This window comes from Aspergillus lentulus (genome assembly GCF_001445615.1).
Source record: "Aspergillus lentulus DNA, contig: Alt01, strain: IFM 54703, whole genome shotgun sequence".
Classification (NCBI taxonomy): Eukaryota; Fungi; Ascomycota; class Eurotiomycetes; order Eurotiales; family Aspergillaceae; genus Aspergillus; species Aspergillus lentulus.
The window spans coordinates 241,631-256,724 of NW_028322123.1; the positions used below are offsets into that span (position 1 = coordinate 241,631).

Here is a 15,094-nt window from a genome sequence, read left to right on the forward strand (position 1 = left end):
AGTTCAAGTTCCCAAATACAAAGTATCCGGAAAAACACTGACTAGTTCAGCCCTTTAAGAATCTCCGGAAAAAGAAGCTCATCGTACTGCCACAACGTGGTCTGGAAATTAACCGAGAAAGCGCCGCCGGTCCACCAGGTCGACCGTCCTCCCTGCAGCGCGTATAGCTTCTGGTAAAAGCCGTCTTTCAAGTCTGCAACCGACACGCGGGCATGCATGGGCCCATGTGCAGAGAAGTCGACCCAGCTCACCTGCTCCCCTTCCTTCGCATCCAACAGGCGACCGGCTTTGCGGAGAGTATCAAAGTCCTTTTGCACCAGTTGTCTGGCGCCGGCAGAGTCGAGTGTATCGTCACCAACGATCGTCACCCTGAACACGTTATCGCCACCCAGGTAGTCAATGCGAGCCGTGAACGAGGGATTCGGCAGGGCCAGATAGTTGTCAGGCGCGGCAGAGGCAGGGAGGTTGAAGTACGAGTAGTTGGTTGCGAATGCAGAATTGTTCACCAGACCGGTGTATTCGTTAGTGTAAGTAAACTTGGAGAAGACTGTACGCTCGTTGTCATCCAGGTCGAAAGGCGCCATGTTGTCCTTGGTCGGCTCGATAGCGAGGAGGAGCCTGCGGGCTGTGATGAGGGTGATCTGGCCTGTCTTGCTGTTCTTCACTGTGAGGAAGACGCCATACGGGGTACGCCAGCTGTCAACAACTGTGCTTGAATACAGGACGTCATCGCCGAGATGCTCGGCTACGGCATCGTACAGGTCCTGGTTGCGACCGGACGCAGGGACAAACATTCCTTGCTTGCCGAGCATCGCTCGAGCCATGGAGGGACCGAACGACTGTAGAACAAACAGAGTGGTTTCCCGCGTCATGTTCCCGAGGCCAAGGCCGGTACTCTCGTAGATCAGAGGGGCGGCATCTTCGAGACCATGTTTGGTGACAAAATCACCAAACGTAATCAGAAGATCTTCAGGAATGGCATCTGGCTGGGGAAAGTCGTAGTAGCCCGGCTGCATCAGGTGCTCCCACGGCTCGACCACCTCGAGGAATTTGGCCATGGCCGCAAACTGGTCGGGAAAAGGTGGCAGCGTCATGTTGACCACGTCTCCGGTTCGGAAGTCAATGTACTCGGTTGTGACCGTGGGGTTGGACGAGTTGCCCCTGGCGATGCCAAACCGGTCAAAGAAGCCGGCCGCATTACCAGCGTCGATGAAAATCTTGACGCCATAGTCAAGAGGGGCGCCGGTCTTGGGGTCGACATAAGAGTCGACCATACCACCCTGTTGGTGTCAATAACTGTGGATTTACCCGAGGCAGGGAAAAACTTACAAGGATGCTCTGCTTCTCGATGAGAGCTACACTTTTGCCAAAATCATCGCGAAGTCGCACCGCAGCGTAGGCACCAGAAGCACCGCCACCGACAACCACAATGTCCTTAAAAAGGATATTTGGTAACAGGCTAGCCGTGGCCAGAGACGCGGCTGCGGCCAGGCTGAGGATAGGAGATGCAAGTGATAACATTGTGGGAGTTTGGAGGAAGGATATCGTCTGAAGTAGGCGATACTTTCGCATCTTGGGGGTTGCATATGCTTTATAAATCTGCAGCTGGCCCTGTGGGCTTGTATTCTTCGGCATGATAGTAAGGTAGTATCAACCTCATCCAATCACTTTGACACACCATGGCTTCAAGGCCACGGTTATTTCGGCAATAACCCCAGATTGAGCAATTTCGTTGACCTGGACGAAATTAATTGGCCGACGGCACAAATTGAAGTGATAGCTATGTCAGCTATGCCGTGTGTTAGCCTCTATAATCCCTGTCCATGAAGTGCCAAGTCTGTGCTAGAGTCGGACCAGAACCGGATACGGAATTCATCTTCTTCCTCTCTGCAGTCAAAGCGTTGTACTGAGTCGCCGATTCTTACACAGACTAGCTGGCTTCGCTTTCGAAGGAACACTGAGTCAGTAGCTTCGGAGCACTAAAGTAGGTGACATTTTGATATATCTTGGCAATCGCGGAGATGTCATCTAAGCCTCGGCCCACGTCTGTGCCTGTAGAGATTCTGAAAGTGACTGGCAGGGACCGCATATACACTGAAAAGATCGGGGGTTCAGATGGAAACAGTCTCCACTTGACAGGTGGACTAATTTTATCCGATAAGCCGGTAGCTAGCATTGCTCATGTCGCTAACACTGCTTTTGTCACAAAGTCAGCCGGCTAACTGTATTCGGCTGAGACGACAGCATTAGGCACTATGAGTAAGCAGAGACCAGGGTACTGATGCTTTTGTCGCGTGATTGGGGGATTAATGTTGATATAGTCTGACATACTAAGGTCGGGTTCGCTGATCATTTTATAGAGATGTACGCATATATATACATGCACAAAGGTCGTTGAGATCATAGTCCATAAATAATCATTATAGTCGAGAAGAATGAAGGAATGGGAAATCAACTAAGGTGGCTATAGCAAGACGACAACAGCATCGCATCTCCCTGGACATTAAACTGGAAGTGATAGCCATAGATTTCATGTACTGCCGATCATACTCTGTCAGAGCGAGTTATAAAATCAGTTTATAGAGTTGTATAGTCTAGCAATGAAATACATGTCCCTGTACTCGTGTGCAACTGTTTTGCTTTTGGTCATGGAATAGAGTCTGGAGTCTGGAACATAGAATTGCCGCAGTATCATAGGAAATATATTCCCAAGCTGCAACAACTTGTAGCATTGCTGTTACCTGTGGAGTCCGAACATCCCCAGAGCAGAAGTTTAGAGCGGCAAAACCCTGTCAGTGCACATGTCTTATACGAACCCCGCCGGTTTCTGGTAGCATGGAGGGCATATCGCGTCCACAGGCGACGCCGATTGATTCTCCACCGATTGTCCCTTAAGCTTATCTGTACCTTACTGTAGAACCAGTGGTAACCAATCATAACAAACTGCGCATCTCGGCGATCCGCTTGAAGTCACGTGCCGCTGGGCCACCTATTCTTGGCTTTTTCGCGGATCGGGGTCTGTGTTGTGTCCATCCTGAAATTACTTCCACTTTTGTTTAGAATTACTACGTAAAGTATTTCTCATTCCTGAGCTGCAATGGGAGGGAAACAGTTCGACCCCTTTTATGATGAAAAAATTTCCGCCGTCTCGGATCCGACCTGCATACAAGACGTGGATGATCCATGGATGGTCTCTTGATCCGCATGCCACGCCTCTGACTTCCACCCAATCAAGTTACATTTATTTTGGCCGTTCCCCTCTTATCGCCACGGGCTAGCCCAGGCCATTTGGTCAGCCAATCACATCACTGCTTTTAATACGGGGACACAGCGCAACCGCACAACTGCCGGACCAGTGTCGACGCTCAAAATGGTCCTTTGATGGTGATCGCTGAGTTTTCCCACTTTCGGCCGGCCACTTGGTTTCTGTTCGGATCCGACAAAAGGGGATTATATTTACAGTCTCTGGCTGAAATGTTCAGCATGTTCTTCCCAAGCACATCGCATCATGCCACGCCGCATCCTGATTGTGGGTGGGGGAATCGCCGGTCTCACGGCCAGCATCGCTCTAGCAAAAGAGCTCACACAAGTTGAACCGGATCTGGACATCGCCATCTATGACAGTCGAAATGAACATTTGATGGGGGATGGAGGGGCCATCAGTCTCACCCCGGTCGCTCAGCACCACTTGGACCAGCTCGGCGTCCTGCCCGAACTATCAAAGATGGGAGAAGACACGGGAATTGAAATAGACGAAATCAACATCTACTCGCTCCGCTCCGGGCTATCGTTGGGTCCCTTGCGATTTGCCGATGAGACCGGACGCGGTTACGGGGGCTATAAGAGCCGCCGAGTGTTGCGGAGTGCTCTCTTTCGCGCCATGCTGGCCGTGGCGCGCCGGTACGCGCAGATCTCGGTGGAGTTTGACAAGAAACTATCCAGCAGCAGCACGGCAGGGAAAGTAGTGACCCTGCAATTCGACGATGGGACGACGACCACAGGCGATCTACTGCTAGGATGCGATGGCGTCCACTCGGCGGTCCGCACGCAGCTGGTGGATCCCGGTAACCAATCCGAATATACCGGCATCGCCTTTATTCAGAGCCTGGCTCCGTCCGAGCGGGTATCTCTACCTTCTCATTTCGACGAATCCGCCATTCATCTTACAAAGCAAGGCTCGCTGCTGGCCAGCTACTGCGACCCCAGTCATCAGACCATGTTTGTGGCCGCGATCATGCGAGTGAATGAACACATTATCGAGCGGTACCGAGCGCTGGCCTACACAGATACCAATATCGCAGCACTCACGTCAGCGCAGATGGCCCTTCGCTACCAGGTGCGCAGCAAATTCGGCGTGTCGGCCTTCCCGTGGATTCGGGAGTGGATTGACGAGACTCGCGATTGGCAGTTGTACCCCATCTATCAGGTTCGCCAGCGGGGGAAATGGCACGTTGACCGCGCTCTCCTGCTCGGGGATGCTGCACACGCAGTAAGTATGAAGGTCTTCTTGTGGAGAAAAATTGCACCGTTAAATGACAAATTGCAGATGCCACCGCGCGAGGAGTCCGCCGCGTACGCCATCGAAGATGCGGTCATATTCGCGCAAATCTTTGCTCGAGGGCGTGATCGTTCTCTTCACCATATATTTGTAGAATACGAGAACGCGCGGCGAGGGCTGGTCGATAAAGCGTTTGATGCCACCCGCCGGTTGTGGCAAAGCGACCTTGACAAAGGACTCTTTCCCGGGAACTTCCGCGACTGCATGTCGTCTACTCAGCTGCCACCAAACCCGTTAATCAAGGAAAAAGCCGCCGGGCCGATAAGTGAACCCATCTTCCCGCCGCCGACGCACGAGAGCATGTCCGATTTATCCGTTTATACATTGACAAGCGAACTGGAGGCGGCTCTTGATGCGGATGAAGGGAGGACACAAGTCCCTTTGTCATTATGAGGTCTTCTATGGAATGTTAGAGTATGGAGAACGGCGTTTGACGACTCGTGACGACTCATGATTTGATGGTGGTTTCGGTCTGGATATGGCCACGGTAACATGAATTACGTACGATCCTCAATAGATAGAGGATACCTTATGACTTATGAACTTTCTGCAATCCACCCAAACTTTATTGTTCAAATGTCTTTGACATAGCCTCAGGGAGGATGAACATCACCTCGCTTCGATAGCCATATGTGTTCTGCATGGAACTGAAACGGGCTGGATGGTCAGAGCCAGGCGGTCATCATCGTCACCAGTCGAATTGGGGCCAGCGAGATTGAACGGAGGGGTCGGAGAGGAGACTGTACCTTAGCAAGGAGTGAGCAAAGGAAGATGACGACGTACTAGCGGAATCCTTCTTCTCAGTGATATCACTGATTATGCGAATGACATCTGAAGACGAGCCCTGGAGTCTCGTCTTCCGAAATGGTAATAACCATCTACCTCTCGCGCCGAGAAATGTTCTGGGCTGTGATCTTCAGGCTCCCCATCGAATTTTCTACGTGCACTTCCCAGCCCGACCTCTCAATTGGACTATGATGGGGCTAAGGGCAATGAACATAACACGTCAAACCGTCGATCAACGTCCAGAGATCATCACATCAGGTAGCCCAGGTTCGACAGAGTCGTCAGGCAATTAACGATCCGTCCAATTACCCTGCTCATATCCCGCTATTGGATCATTTCGGCAGGTACATTCCGTACCTGATCAAGGCTGTTGGGGTGGGGTATTTTCTGCTGCTCACTCATCGTCAAGTGATCGCTTGTAAGTGTGTACAGAGACGCAATGCTGGCTATCAGAACAAACAGACAGCACCCCACTCATGGTGCGAAAAAGCAGATGAAGCTTATTGATCACACCGCTGGACAAGAGAAAAGTGCTATAGCTGAGCCAATGTGTGATATAATGTACTTAATGTTCACCAAATGCCGGTGCACTATAATCATATAAGGAATTCAACGTTTACACCTATTGTCTTTTGATTACGCGGTTCTGCCTTTCATGGCCAAAGACTGAAGAAATATTACATAACGGACAGAAGTGAAGCATACTCTAATAAAGAGCCCCTAACAGGTCCATTATAACTACAAACCACATGAGGTAAATAGAAATAGAACGCGGGTGAGCTTCCTAGCTTCTACCATTTATTCACTTCAGTAATAGGTTCTCAAGTTCAGCATAAAAGTCATTGGCACTTACAGCAACTGTAGAGTGAGGTCCCCATGTATTTTTGCCTTGAGCTGCACCTCAATGTCCAGATTCAAATCTAGCCGTAACCTCACCTGCTCATCCTTGCCTTTCGGCTCACCCTGAGATACTCCAACCACATCCCCCAAAGCCTTGCCAGCTGTGTTACCAGCGGAACTGATAGCTTTCGAGCTCACCTCCTGAACGGCACCTACTGCGCTATCCACTGTCCTGCCGGCAATATCCGATTCGATCGGAGCCAGTTGTTGGTTTCCACGCCTACGGCGTACCCGCCTATGCCAATTTTCAATAGGGGCAGTACTTGGGCGATCAATCACGGCTGTTTGTGTAGCTGACGGCTGAGCTGCTCTCTGAAGACCGCCTTGGGGTTCTGTTTCGGCTATGAAAGACTCTGGCTCACTGATGTACTTGTCGTCCACAGTCGACTCGTGGCCAATGCTTGTCAAGTCCCCGTCAGTATCACCAGAGACTTGTCTGGAATCGGGGTCCTTGTTGGATTTATTGTCTTTTCCGAACGCTTCAGTAGCAAGGGGGAAGTTCCTTCGGAGCTTCGGTGGTCTTCGCTTCGGCGGAGAGTTGATACCAGGGTTGTTCGGGCGGGCATGTGTGCTTGGAGGTTTCTGCACAGTTTCCGCCATTTGGATGGTAACTATGGCGTCTGCTTGATAAAGGGTACGTGGATGTAAGTATTTTGACTAGACCTAATTCATATATGTTACAAAGTCCGCTATAAAATCGTCGATTTTGTACTTTATCATCTATTTGACCCAGTATGTATGTGCGGTTGTGATGTCAGCGTGGCGACCTGGCTTGCTGCTGGGAAATATGTAGCGAGTATCTTGGGAAAACTAGGAGAAACAAAAGAAAATTGATACTGAAATAAATTTTTATTGCTCCATGCTTACAGTCTTCTGTAGCCTAGACCTGGACCTGGTTCGTCCGGAAGCTGCCATGGTGCTATACAAAGGGAATAGTCGAGGCACAACCAACACACAACCGAGCGTAGGTCTTACGTAGAATCAAGGGATTACTTTGCTTCCTATTGTTACGGCGCCATTAGGTCGAAAGTCCATTAAGGTATCATACTTGGATATTTACTGGCGGCATGGCGCCAAATACGCTCGGTTATCCGGCCACTTTGCAGATAACCATACCAAGGTTAGGTTGATATAAAGCACGTCATGGCCAAGAAGATGATGTGAACTGTGTTCGTGATCACGTTCCTTTAATGCGAAGTCGACAATCCAGTCCATGGTAGCCTTCATTGCCCGAGCCAGAGAACTGTTTACGATTAGCGAAATGTCGTCGGTGGCGCTGCAAATAACAGAGTACCCCCAGGGTTTACAACATCCTTGATATGAAACTACATCTGCACTCTGTATAAGACATTGTTATCTAATTGCAAAGTGGGTTGGAAAAAAAGCTCTTCTCTATTGGCATCATTTTGCTTTCTTACACCAGTTATTGCCAGAATGGCTCGCCCTTCTCGATCAATAAAAGAGGACCTTACTCTTTATGAAGACGACTCTAATATGGACCCTGCACCTTCTCCAGGCTATGAATATGAGAGCCGTTCCCAAGTTACACACAGATCCCCAAGTCATAAGCAAATGGAGAAGGAGACACAACAGCTGCAAGTAAATCGTCGGCTAAACAAGTTTCATCCTGCGAAGTCTCGCAGAGACGAGACCCAATTCAGCGCGCTGCAGCCACTTGACCGAGGCGCTTCCGAGCAGAACCCCTTGGCAGGGCCTGTAACTCGCACGCAAGACCAGTCCACTGAAGAGCTTAGTTTGATTGAGGAGAATGAGAGCCAGCAACTTCAGAAAAAAGATGAAGACTCGGGGCTTAAACTGCGTCTGGACTTGAACCTCGACGTCGAAGTCGAGTTGAAAGCCAGAATCTATGGTGACATTACGTTATCGTTGCTGTAAGTGTTTTCATTTCGTGATTATGGCACGGAGCTATCCTGGAAGCTGTTGATAACCTAAAAGTAGTAAGTGACACATGGGCCACGCCCATCATATCTTCCACTGTATTAAGAATCATCGGTCTCGATTGAACACTCAGGGTTCATGGATCTTTAACCTGTTCGCCTGGTCTGAAATAATTTCAGAATATATAGATTTCTTCATACACGCACACACCGTGGTAATTAGTATATTTTGGCGATGCCCATCATTACAGAACTTGCAGATATCTTTATATAGCTGCACATTCCAAATGTATTTTCACACTCTATAATGGAATGACGAACACCCCATCTTTTACCGGCTCAAGATGTCCTAGGTTGAACGAACATCTAATTGTGGGTCTGATTCGCTTCCTTTGGGCTACTGCGCCACTAAAGCTTCATTATTAAGCATATAGCTGTTCTTGAATATTATTAGTCTAAGATTTATGGACGCAGAGTAGTACGTGCATTAATTTGATTTACATGGACTCGATTAGCTCTCCTGTTATAAGTATTATCAAAGCTAAAGCCCGTAGAAGGGAGATTACGTTTTGGATCTATAGATCGGTCCCAGTTATTTATTTTGGGTTGATACATTTCGCTTAAACGACCTAAAATAAGCCAAGGATGACGTCTTATCGAAACGAGTCCAGGGTATGTCTCTGCGTTCTTGAAGCATCTAGCCGCCACCAACCGATGGAACCAAGACAAACGAACCAGTTCCGCCGTGTGGAAGACTTTGACGCGACAAAAAGCATGGCGGACCAAAGGAAGTGACAGCAGCCCTACAACGTGGTTCTCCGTATCACTTGGTACACAAGGCATCTGGCCATGTCCTAAAGTCGTCCTCGTGATTGAAGCCCCACGGTTCCTGCTGAAAATTCCGTACCGTGGTACCTGCCAGCCCCAATGATGGCTTTCTTTCCTATACGCTTAGTGCACAATGATGGAGCAGTAATGATGGAAGAAGACGTCAATGTAATCAACTCCAGCATTCTTGAGCTCGCGCAGTACTTTATAAGCATTGTCTTCGAGATCTCGATTACATCACATAGCAATCGCTCGATCGATTTATATCGCTGCCAACCTGTTTCGGTCTCTGGGCATTGTTATCTAAGCACCGACTATATTAGCCTCCACCTCCAAGCAGAGACTGACAAAGCCAAAAGACAAAGGGGGAAAAAGCAACTTCCAGCCAGTGAGATAATCAGAGAGAAGAAGAAAACACGCGTTCCGACATTGACGGTTTCTTCTTCAGATAAAATGAGTAACTCACGATTTCGAGAACAGAGGCACCCGGGCGATCAGGGTCGACTTGACGCTAAAGCGTCGGGTTCCGGTACGCTTGCTTCGTCGATCATGGACCGCGCGAAAGGGGGCGCATCGAAGCTCACGGAACTGGGTAAAGGGGCAGCTTATATGGGGGGCCGCTTCGTTCGCGACGAAGGTCAGAAGACTCCCGCAGCTATACCCGCGAGCAATGTTGTCAAAACCCATCTAGAAGAGACTTCTCTTGATCTGTCAAGTTTGAAGGGGCTCGAAGTTGGCGAAGACGGAAAGATAGTCGATAAAACGGGCCAACTGATAGGTCAAGTCATCGAGGGCGACCCGCAGGACCTTGTCGGTCAGATTGTCGATGGCGACGGGGAAATACTGGATGAAGACGGTGACCTCATTGGGCGTGTTGAACTCGTCCCTCAGGAAGTCAGGCAGGAGCCGGGCGATCGAGCAGTGACAACCGAAGGAAGCGAAGGGGCTAAGGGCATGGTAGAAAGTGGCCCAATACTCAAGGGCAGGAGAATAAATAAAGACGGCAAAATCGTTGATAAAGATGGCCAAACGCTTGGCAAAGTCGTGGGCCAACAAGACCCAAGTATTCTTGCAGGAAAGCTAGTTAATGAGAAGGGCCAAGTCTTGGATGATGACAATACTGTCGTTGGAAAGGTTGAAATCTTGTCCGGGCAAGGCGCTGATACTGGTTTTCAAACGCCGCAGGAGGGAAACGACGAAGCAATGAGTGGAGCTGTAGCATCGACTGTCCAACAGTTACCTGACATTGCCTCACTGGAGAGCCTGACTTGCGATAAGCTTGGCAACATTGTGAACGAAGCCGGGGTCACTGTTGGGCAGCTTATTGAGGGCGATGCGAAGAAACTTAGCCGAGAGGGTCTGCAGCTGGACAGTGAAGGTCAGTTCTGGGATAACCGAGGGCATCTGGTTGGCAGAGCAAAACCAGTGTCAGTGGAGCAAGAAGAAGAAGAGGTGGGTGTTTTTGCCGGTTTCGGGGAACTCTTCGTCGCCGACGACGGTTACATTCAGGATGTAGACGGAAACCGGTTCGGAAGAATCGTTGACGGTGATGTTGAGAAGCTTGTTGGACGTCCCGTGGATGATGACGGCGATATTCTGGATAAAAGAGGCAACATTCTCGGTCGAGCTGAGCCCTTACAGCCGTGGGAGATGGGATGGGGGAGCGAAGGCGAAGGAGAGGAGGAGGAGGAGGAAGAGGAGGAGGAGGAGCAAGATTTGTCCATTCTCGATGGAAAGATGGTGAACAAGCTGGGAAATGTTGTTGATGATACAGGGGCAGTTTTCGGGCACATTGTCGCAGGGAAGCTTAGGAGGATGGTGGGTAAGAAGGTAGATGCGAAAGGGATGGTCTGGAACGACACTGGTGAGGTGATTGGTATGGCGGAGCTTGTTCCACGTGAAGAAGACGAACTGCAGGAAGGCCCCTTTTTCGGACTCAGTGGCCTTGTTGTGGCCAAAGGTGGTGTGGTTACCGATAGTACTGGACAGATCATGGGGAAGTTAGTGGAAGGCGACGAGGATCGACTTCTCGGACGGGCTGTGGACGAAGACGGAGAGATTATGGACAAATCGGGCAACGTTATAGGTCGTGCAGAGCGCTGGACTCCGGATGAACAGCCACAGCTGTCCCCCGAAGAACTTGAAAAGCAGCAGCAGGAGGCAGAAGAGCGAGCCCTGGCAAGGAAAATGTGTACAATTCTTCGGCAGACGCTCGACTATGTTGGATCGCATTGCAGACAAATCTCACAGGTACATGTCCTCTTTCCTAACATTAGAACTGCGGACGTCTAATGCATGTGCATCCCCCAGCACATTCAAACTGCCAATAGCACCCCTAAGGAAGAGCTTGACGAGGAGCAACTCGTGAAGGACGTCAGGCCCTTAATAGAAGAGGCGAGTGCTTCCCTGCAGGAATGCAAGGGTGCTCTTCGGTCTCTCGATCCGGATGGCCAGATTGCTGCCGCCGCCAAAGCCCACAGTTCTTCTCGCGAGGCAACTCCGGAAGAATATGAACTGGCAGACCTCCTCAAGGAACTGACAGAGACTGTCGTCGAGACTATTGACAACGGAAAGAAGATGATAGCCGATATGCCTCACGCCAGAAGGCAGATCAACCCTTTGTGGGCTCTGCTTTCCGAACCGCTGTTCCAGATTATTGCTGCAGTTGGCCTCCTTCTTAGCGGAGTGCTGGGCCTTGTTGGTAAGCTTCTGAACGGACTGGGTCTTGGGGGACTCCTGAATAGTTTGCTGGGTGGACTTGGGATTGACAGGCTCCTTGAGGGGCTTGGATTGGGCAAAGTGACAGGCTCACTGGGGCTGGGTGGTAAGGAGTAGCTAATCTCTAGGAACCTTAAAAGCCGTTATTCTGATCTTTCTAGACAAGCCCTCTTTTCGTGCTCTCTTGGGTTCGCTCCTTTTCCTTGCTTATCAACTTATTTTCCTTGTATTCAACGCTGTATTTGGTTCCAATCGTTTCTGAAATCTCATTGCACCACTCATCTCACCATCAATAAGTATTTTCTCCGCGAGGACTGCCATGCTAGAGTAGGGAAAAATAGGTATTTGTATCTATAAATGTTCTGTATTTTTCCATATTACTTTATCTGATACAACCTCATAATTCAGAAACAAGTTCCTAATGCTTCGTATTAAACTCTGCTAATCTTTTATGTAATTAATTAAATCTGGTGACTGACCTACTACGTGGTACTCAGACTAGGCCACAAGGACAGTACTTGGCGTCAAAGTGTTGTTGAGTGACCCTAGCATCGTGATAAAAACTAATATTATATAGAAATGATAATAGCTAGGATTTATCTGTCCTTGCGTTCTCTCACGAGGCGGCAAGCTGGGGCCTCCAGAGTGTAGAGAGCCATAAAGTCCACTGTATACACAGTCAGCTGCTAACTATCTTTCTAATGCTGCCTGTTCTGAATAGGTTATTGTGGCACTCTAAGGAGGTATTATGAGAAACAACAACATATTTGCTGGCCCATGGCCGAAACTGAGATATATCTGCTCTTGGTCTCTGCATCCATAAGCGCACGGTCGGAGTATCGATAGACAAGGGGATCAGTCTTTGACCTAATGCCATTTTCCATACTGAGGATATCCTTGTGGTCTCCCATCGTTTTTTGACTGGAGTTGAACTGTCATGTCGTAGGTTACAGAGTCAAATGCACCAGTTGGAACGGTAGTTGGATGATTCAGAGTGTCTTGTTATAGATTTGCTTGTCAAGGAGCAGTATATTCAAATACAGTAACAGTTCAATCATGCCCGCGAAGCCACCTCGACGTGAACGTCCTGCGCCTTCTCGTTAAGCCCTTGATCAAGCTGCTTGTGAACAGCCGCAGCCACTTCATTCGCCTTTTCCTTGCCCTCGAACACTGTATTTGTCAGTTTTGTCTTGCAAGCTCAGAGGTGAAAACTTACTGAAGGACAGCTCCTCGAGAGTTCTGCCGGACGTCTCGGGAAAGATCAAATAGATAAACGCCACCTCGAAAGCCAGCCAGCAGCAATACACCAGCAGCCACCTCCAGCTGATATTCTTCAAGCCAACTGGGTTCACATAGGTTGCAAAGAAGCTCGCGCCTCGTCCGTAGAACTGGAACCACGAGATACCTCTGGAGCGACCAAAGTAGGGGAAGATTTCGACCAGGTAGGCTGACCAGTCAGTGGATATCTTGGCAAAAAAGAGGAGGACTTACTATATGTCAACGCGTTGTAACCGAGGTTATATGCAGGCGAATAGCAGAAAATGAAGAAAATGGTCAGGATGGCCGCGGCCTTGGCGTGGGTATTCATGAAGCGTTCCATGGAGATGGTCCAGGCGATATACACGCAGAGCAACGAACAGGCACAGGTTAGGTACATTGTCCGTCGTTTGAATCGAGGAGCAGTCAGCGCCAGGGTCGTGCCGCAGACGAGACCCCAGCACGCAATGCCGATGTTGATCTTCGACTTGACTACTCCGTCGGTGATGTCGACCATTTCCAGGAGGTCACTCAGATAGTATCTGGCATCATTAGCAAACATATCACGATAGTAGCAGCGGTACGTACGAGATCAAAGTATTGCCCGACCACTGGGTGAACAATCCCAAAAAGGCCGAAATGAGCAACCGACGACGCATACCGGCGGTGCGGAACATATCCCACCACGTCTGCTTGGCCTCTTCGAGCTCGAGCTTGATGGTGCGTTGGATCTGGGCGATTTCGGCTCGGACAATGACCGAGTTGCGGTCTCCTTCGGCATGGTATTTGGTGAGGATATCAAAGGCCTCCTCGTGGCGATCTTTACTGATCAAATACCGAGGGCTTTCCGGAAGAAGGCTGCGCACTTGTCAGTTCTGTTCAGGGACAGTAAGATATATACAACATACAAGATGAAGGCAATCTGCACCATCGCCGGTGCAATCTGAAGGAGGGACGGGATTCTCCACGCCCAGTCGGTTTTGATGGTCACCGTCCCCAACCCGACAGAAGCAGCAATAATCTGGCCAATAAAGTACGAAGAATTGAACAGCGACGTCAAAATGGGTCGTTCCTTGGGATATCCCAATTCTCCCAGAAGTGAAGACCCGGCAACGATGCAAAAGGGGATACCGAATCCAAGGACCATCCGCGCGACGATATACATGCCGACTACAGAATTAGCATGTGGATCAGACTCGAGGTGGGTAGCATACCTCCATTGGCAAAGCCCTGCAGAAGAGCACCCAGGAGACTGACGCAGGAACCAAACACGATCGTCCATCGTCGTCCGAATCGCTGGTTTACCCAGGGAACAAACGGGAGGGAGAGGATGGCTCCGAGGGAATATGCGGCTCCAAGGAAACCTTTGAGATTCGCTTCGATCTCATACTTGGGTTTGCCGTCGACAACAGCTCCGGTCGGATGACCGAAATCTGTAGATGTCAGCATCGATTATAGTATAACGTGTGATGAGGGATACATTTGTTCCATGTGTAGACGATCTGCACAGTATTGATGATCTGCGAGTCGAATCCCGAGGTGATCTCGATTCCCATGCATGCAGGAAACAGAATAAAATACAAGTATCTCAGATTGGGCTTCTTGTACCAAGGAGTGTGATCCTCGGCCAGCAGGTTGGCCAGGACGGGCTCCGCGACATCTTCTTCACGATGCTTTGGCACTACAACCATGATGATCGGTGTCGGATAATCGATGGTGCTGATGGCTTGATACTGTCAGGAGACGGCCTTCTCTGGCTATATGTAGAATCCCGTCTTGGAGATGTCTATGCCAGGGCAGACTGGTTTTCAGCGACGATGACCCTGTTGATAGCTCTGACCGGGGTCTTCGTCCAAAATGCCCCTTGATGGAAAAGGCATCCCGCAACCCCCACGTTCACAGGACGGGAACTCTGGTTATATCCCCCACCAATGGGATCTTGAAGTCAGCGTGATTGAATGCTGTCAGCATACCTGCCAAGAGCGGCCAAAGACCTCATGCGGGGGTTTGCTGAGACAATCCAACGAGCTGACGGAGGATTTGGGTTGCAGTTGGGTTAAAGAGTCAAAATATCATCACATGCCCCACGTTTACCCCGGATTAAACACGGTAACGGCCCTAATAGGTAATGAACGTGGCTCGATTCAGT

The 15,094-nt window shown here is 49.7% G+C and overlaps 6 protein-coding genes across 6 annotated transcripts; 3 read left to right on the plus strand and 3 right to left on the minus strand.

Annotated features, from left to right (window-relative positions):
• Window positions 1-41: 41 nt before the first annotated feature.
• Window positions 42-1,521, minus strand: ALT_0056 (flavin monoamine oxidase family protein; the record flags this gene model as incomplete). The annotated part of the gene is made up of 2 exons (XM_033563061.2): window positions 42-1,280; window positions 1,330-1,521. The coding sequence occupies 2 exons, from the start codon at window positions 1,519-1,521 to the stop codon at window positions 42-44; spliced, it is 1,431 nt and encodes a 476-aa protein (XP_033418952.2).
• Window positions 1,522-3,508: 1,987 nt separating this feature from the next.
• ALT_0057 (FAD-dependent oxidoreductase) lies at window positions 3,509-4,951 on the plus strand (the record flags this gene model as incomplete). The annotated part of the gene is made up of 2 exons (XM_033563060.2): window positions 3,509-4,489; window positions 4,547-4,951. 2 exons carry the CDS (start codon window positions 3,509-3,511, stop codon window positions 4,949-4,951), a joined length of 1,386 nt encoding a protein of 461 aa, XP_033418951.2.
• A 1,242-nt stretch (window positions 4,952-6,193) lies between these two features.
• On the minus strand, window positions 6,194-6,844 carry ALT_0058 (uncharacterized protein; the record flags this gene model as incomplete). Its single annotated transcript, XM_033563059.2, has 1 exon — window positions 6,194-6,844. The coding sequence occupies one exon, from the start codon at window positions 6,842-6,844 to the stop codon at window positions 6,194-6,196; it is 651 nt and encodes a 216-aa protein (XP_033418950.2).
• An 834-nt stretch (window positions 6,845-7,678) lies between these two features.
• Window positions 7,679-8,140, plus strand: ALT_0059 (uncharacterized protein; the record flags this gene model as incomplete). The annotated part of the gene is made up of 1 exon (XM_033563058.2): window positions 7,679-8,140. One exon carries the CDS (start codon window positions 7,679-7,681, stop codon window positions 8,138-8,140), a length of 462 nt encoding a protein of 153 aa, XP_033418949.2.
• Window positions 8,141-9,423: 1,283 nt separating this feature from the next.
• On the plus strand, window positions 9,424-11,805 carry ALT_0060 (DUF3659 domain-containing protein; the record flags this gene model as incomplete). The annotated part of the gene is made up of 2 exons (XM_033563057.2): window positions 9,424-11,220; window positions 11,281-11,805. 2 exons carry the CDS (start codon window positions 9,424-9,426, stop codon window positions 11,803-11,805), a joined length of 2,322 nt encoding a protein of 773 aa, XP_033418948.2.
• Window positions 11,806-12,742: 937 nt separating this feature from the next.
• On the minus strand, window positions 12,743-14,636 carry ALT_0061 (uncharacterized protein; the record flags this gene model as incomplete). The annotated part of the gene is made up of 7 exons (XM_033563056.2): window positions 12,743-12,858; window positions 12,905-13,135; window positions 13,180-13,487; window positions 13,534-13,803; window positions 13,854-14,115; window positions 14,160-14,378; window positions 14,426-14,636. The coding sequence occupies 7 exons, from the start codon at window positions 14,634-14,636 to the stop codon at window positions 12,743-12,745; spliced, it is 1,617 nt and encodes a 538-aa protein (XP_033418947.2).
• Window positions 14,637-15,094: the final 458 nt, after the last annotated feature.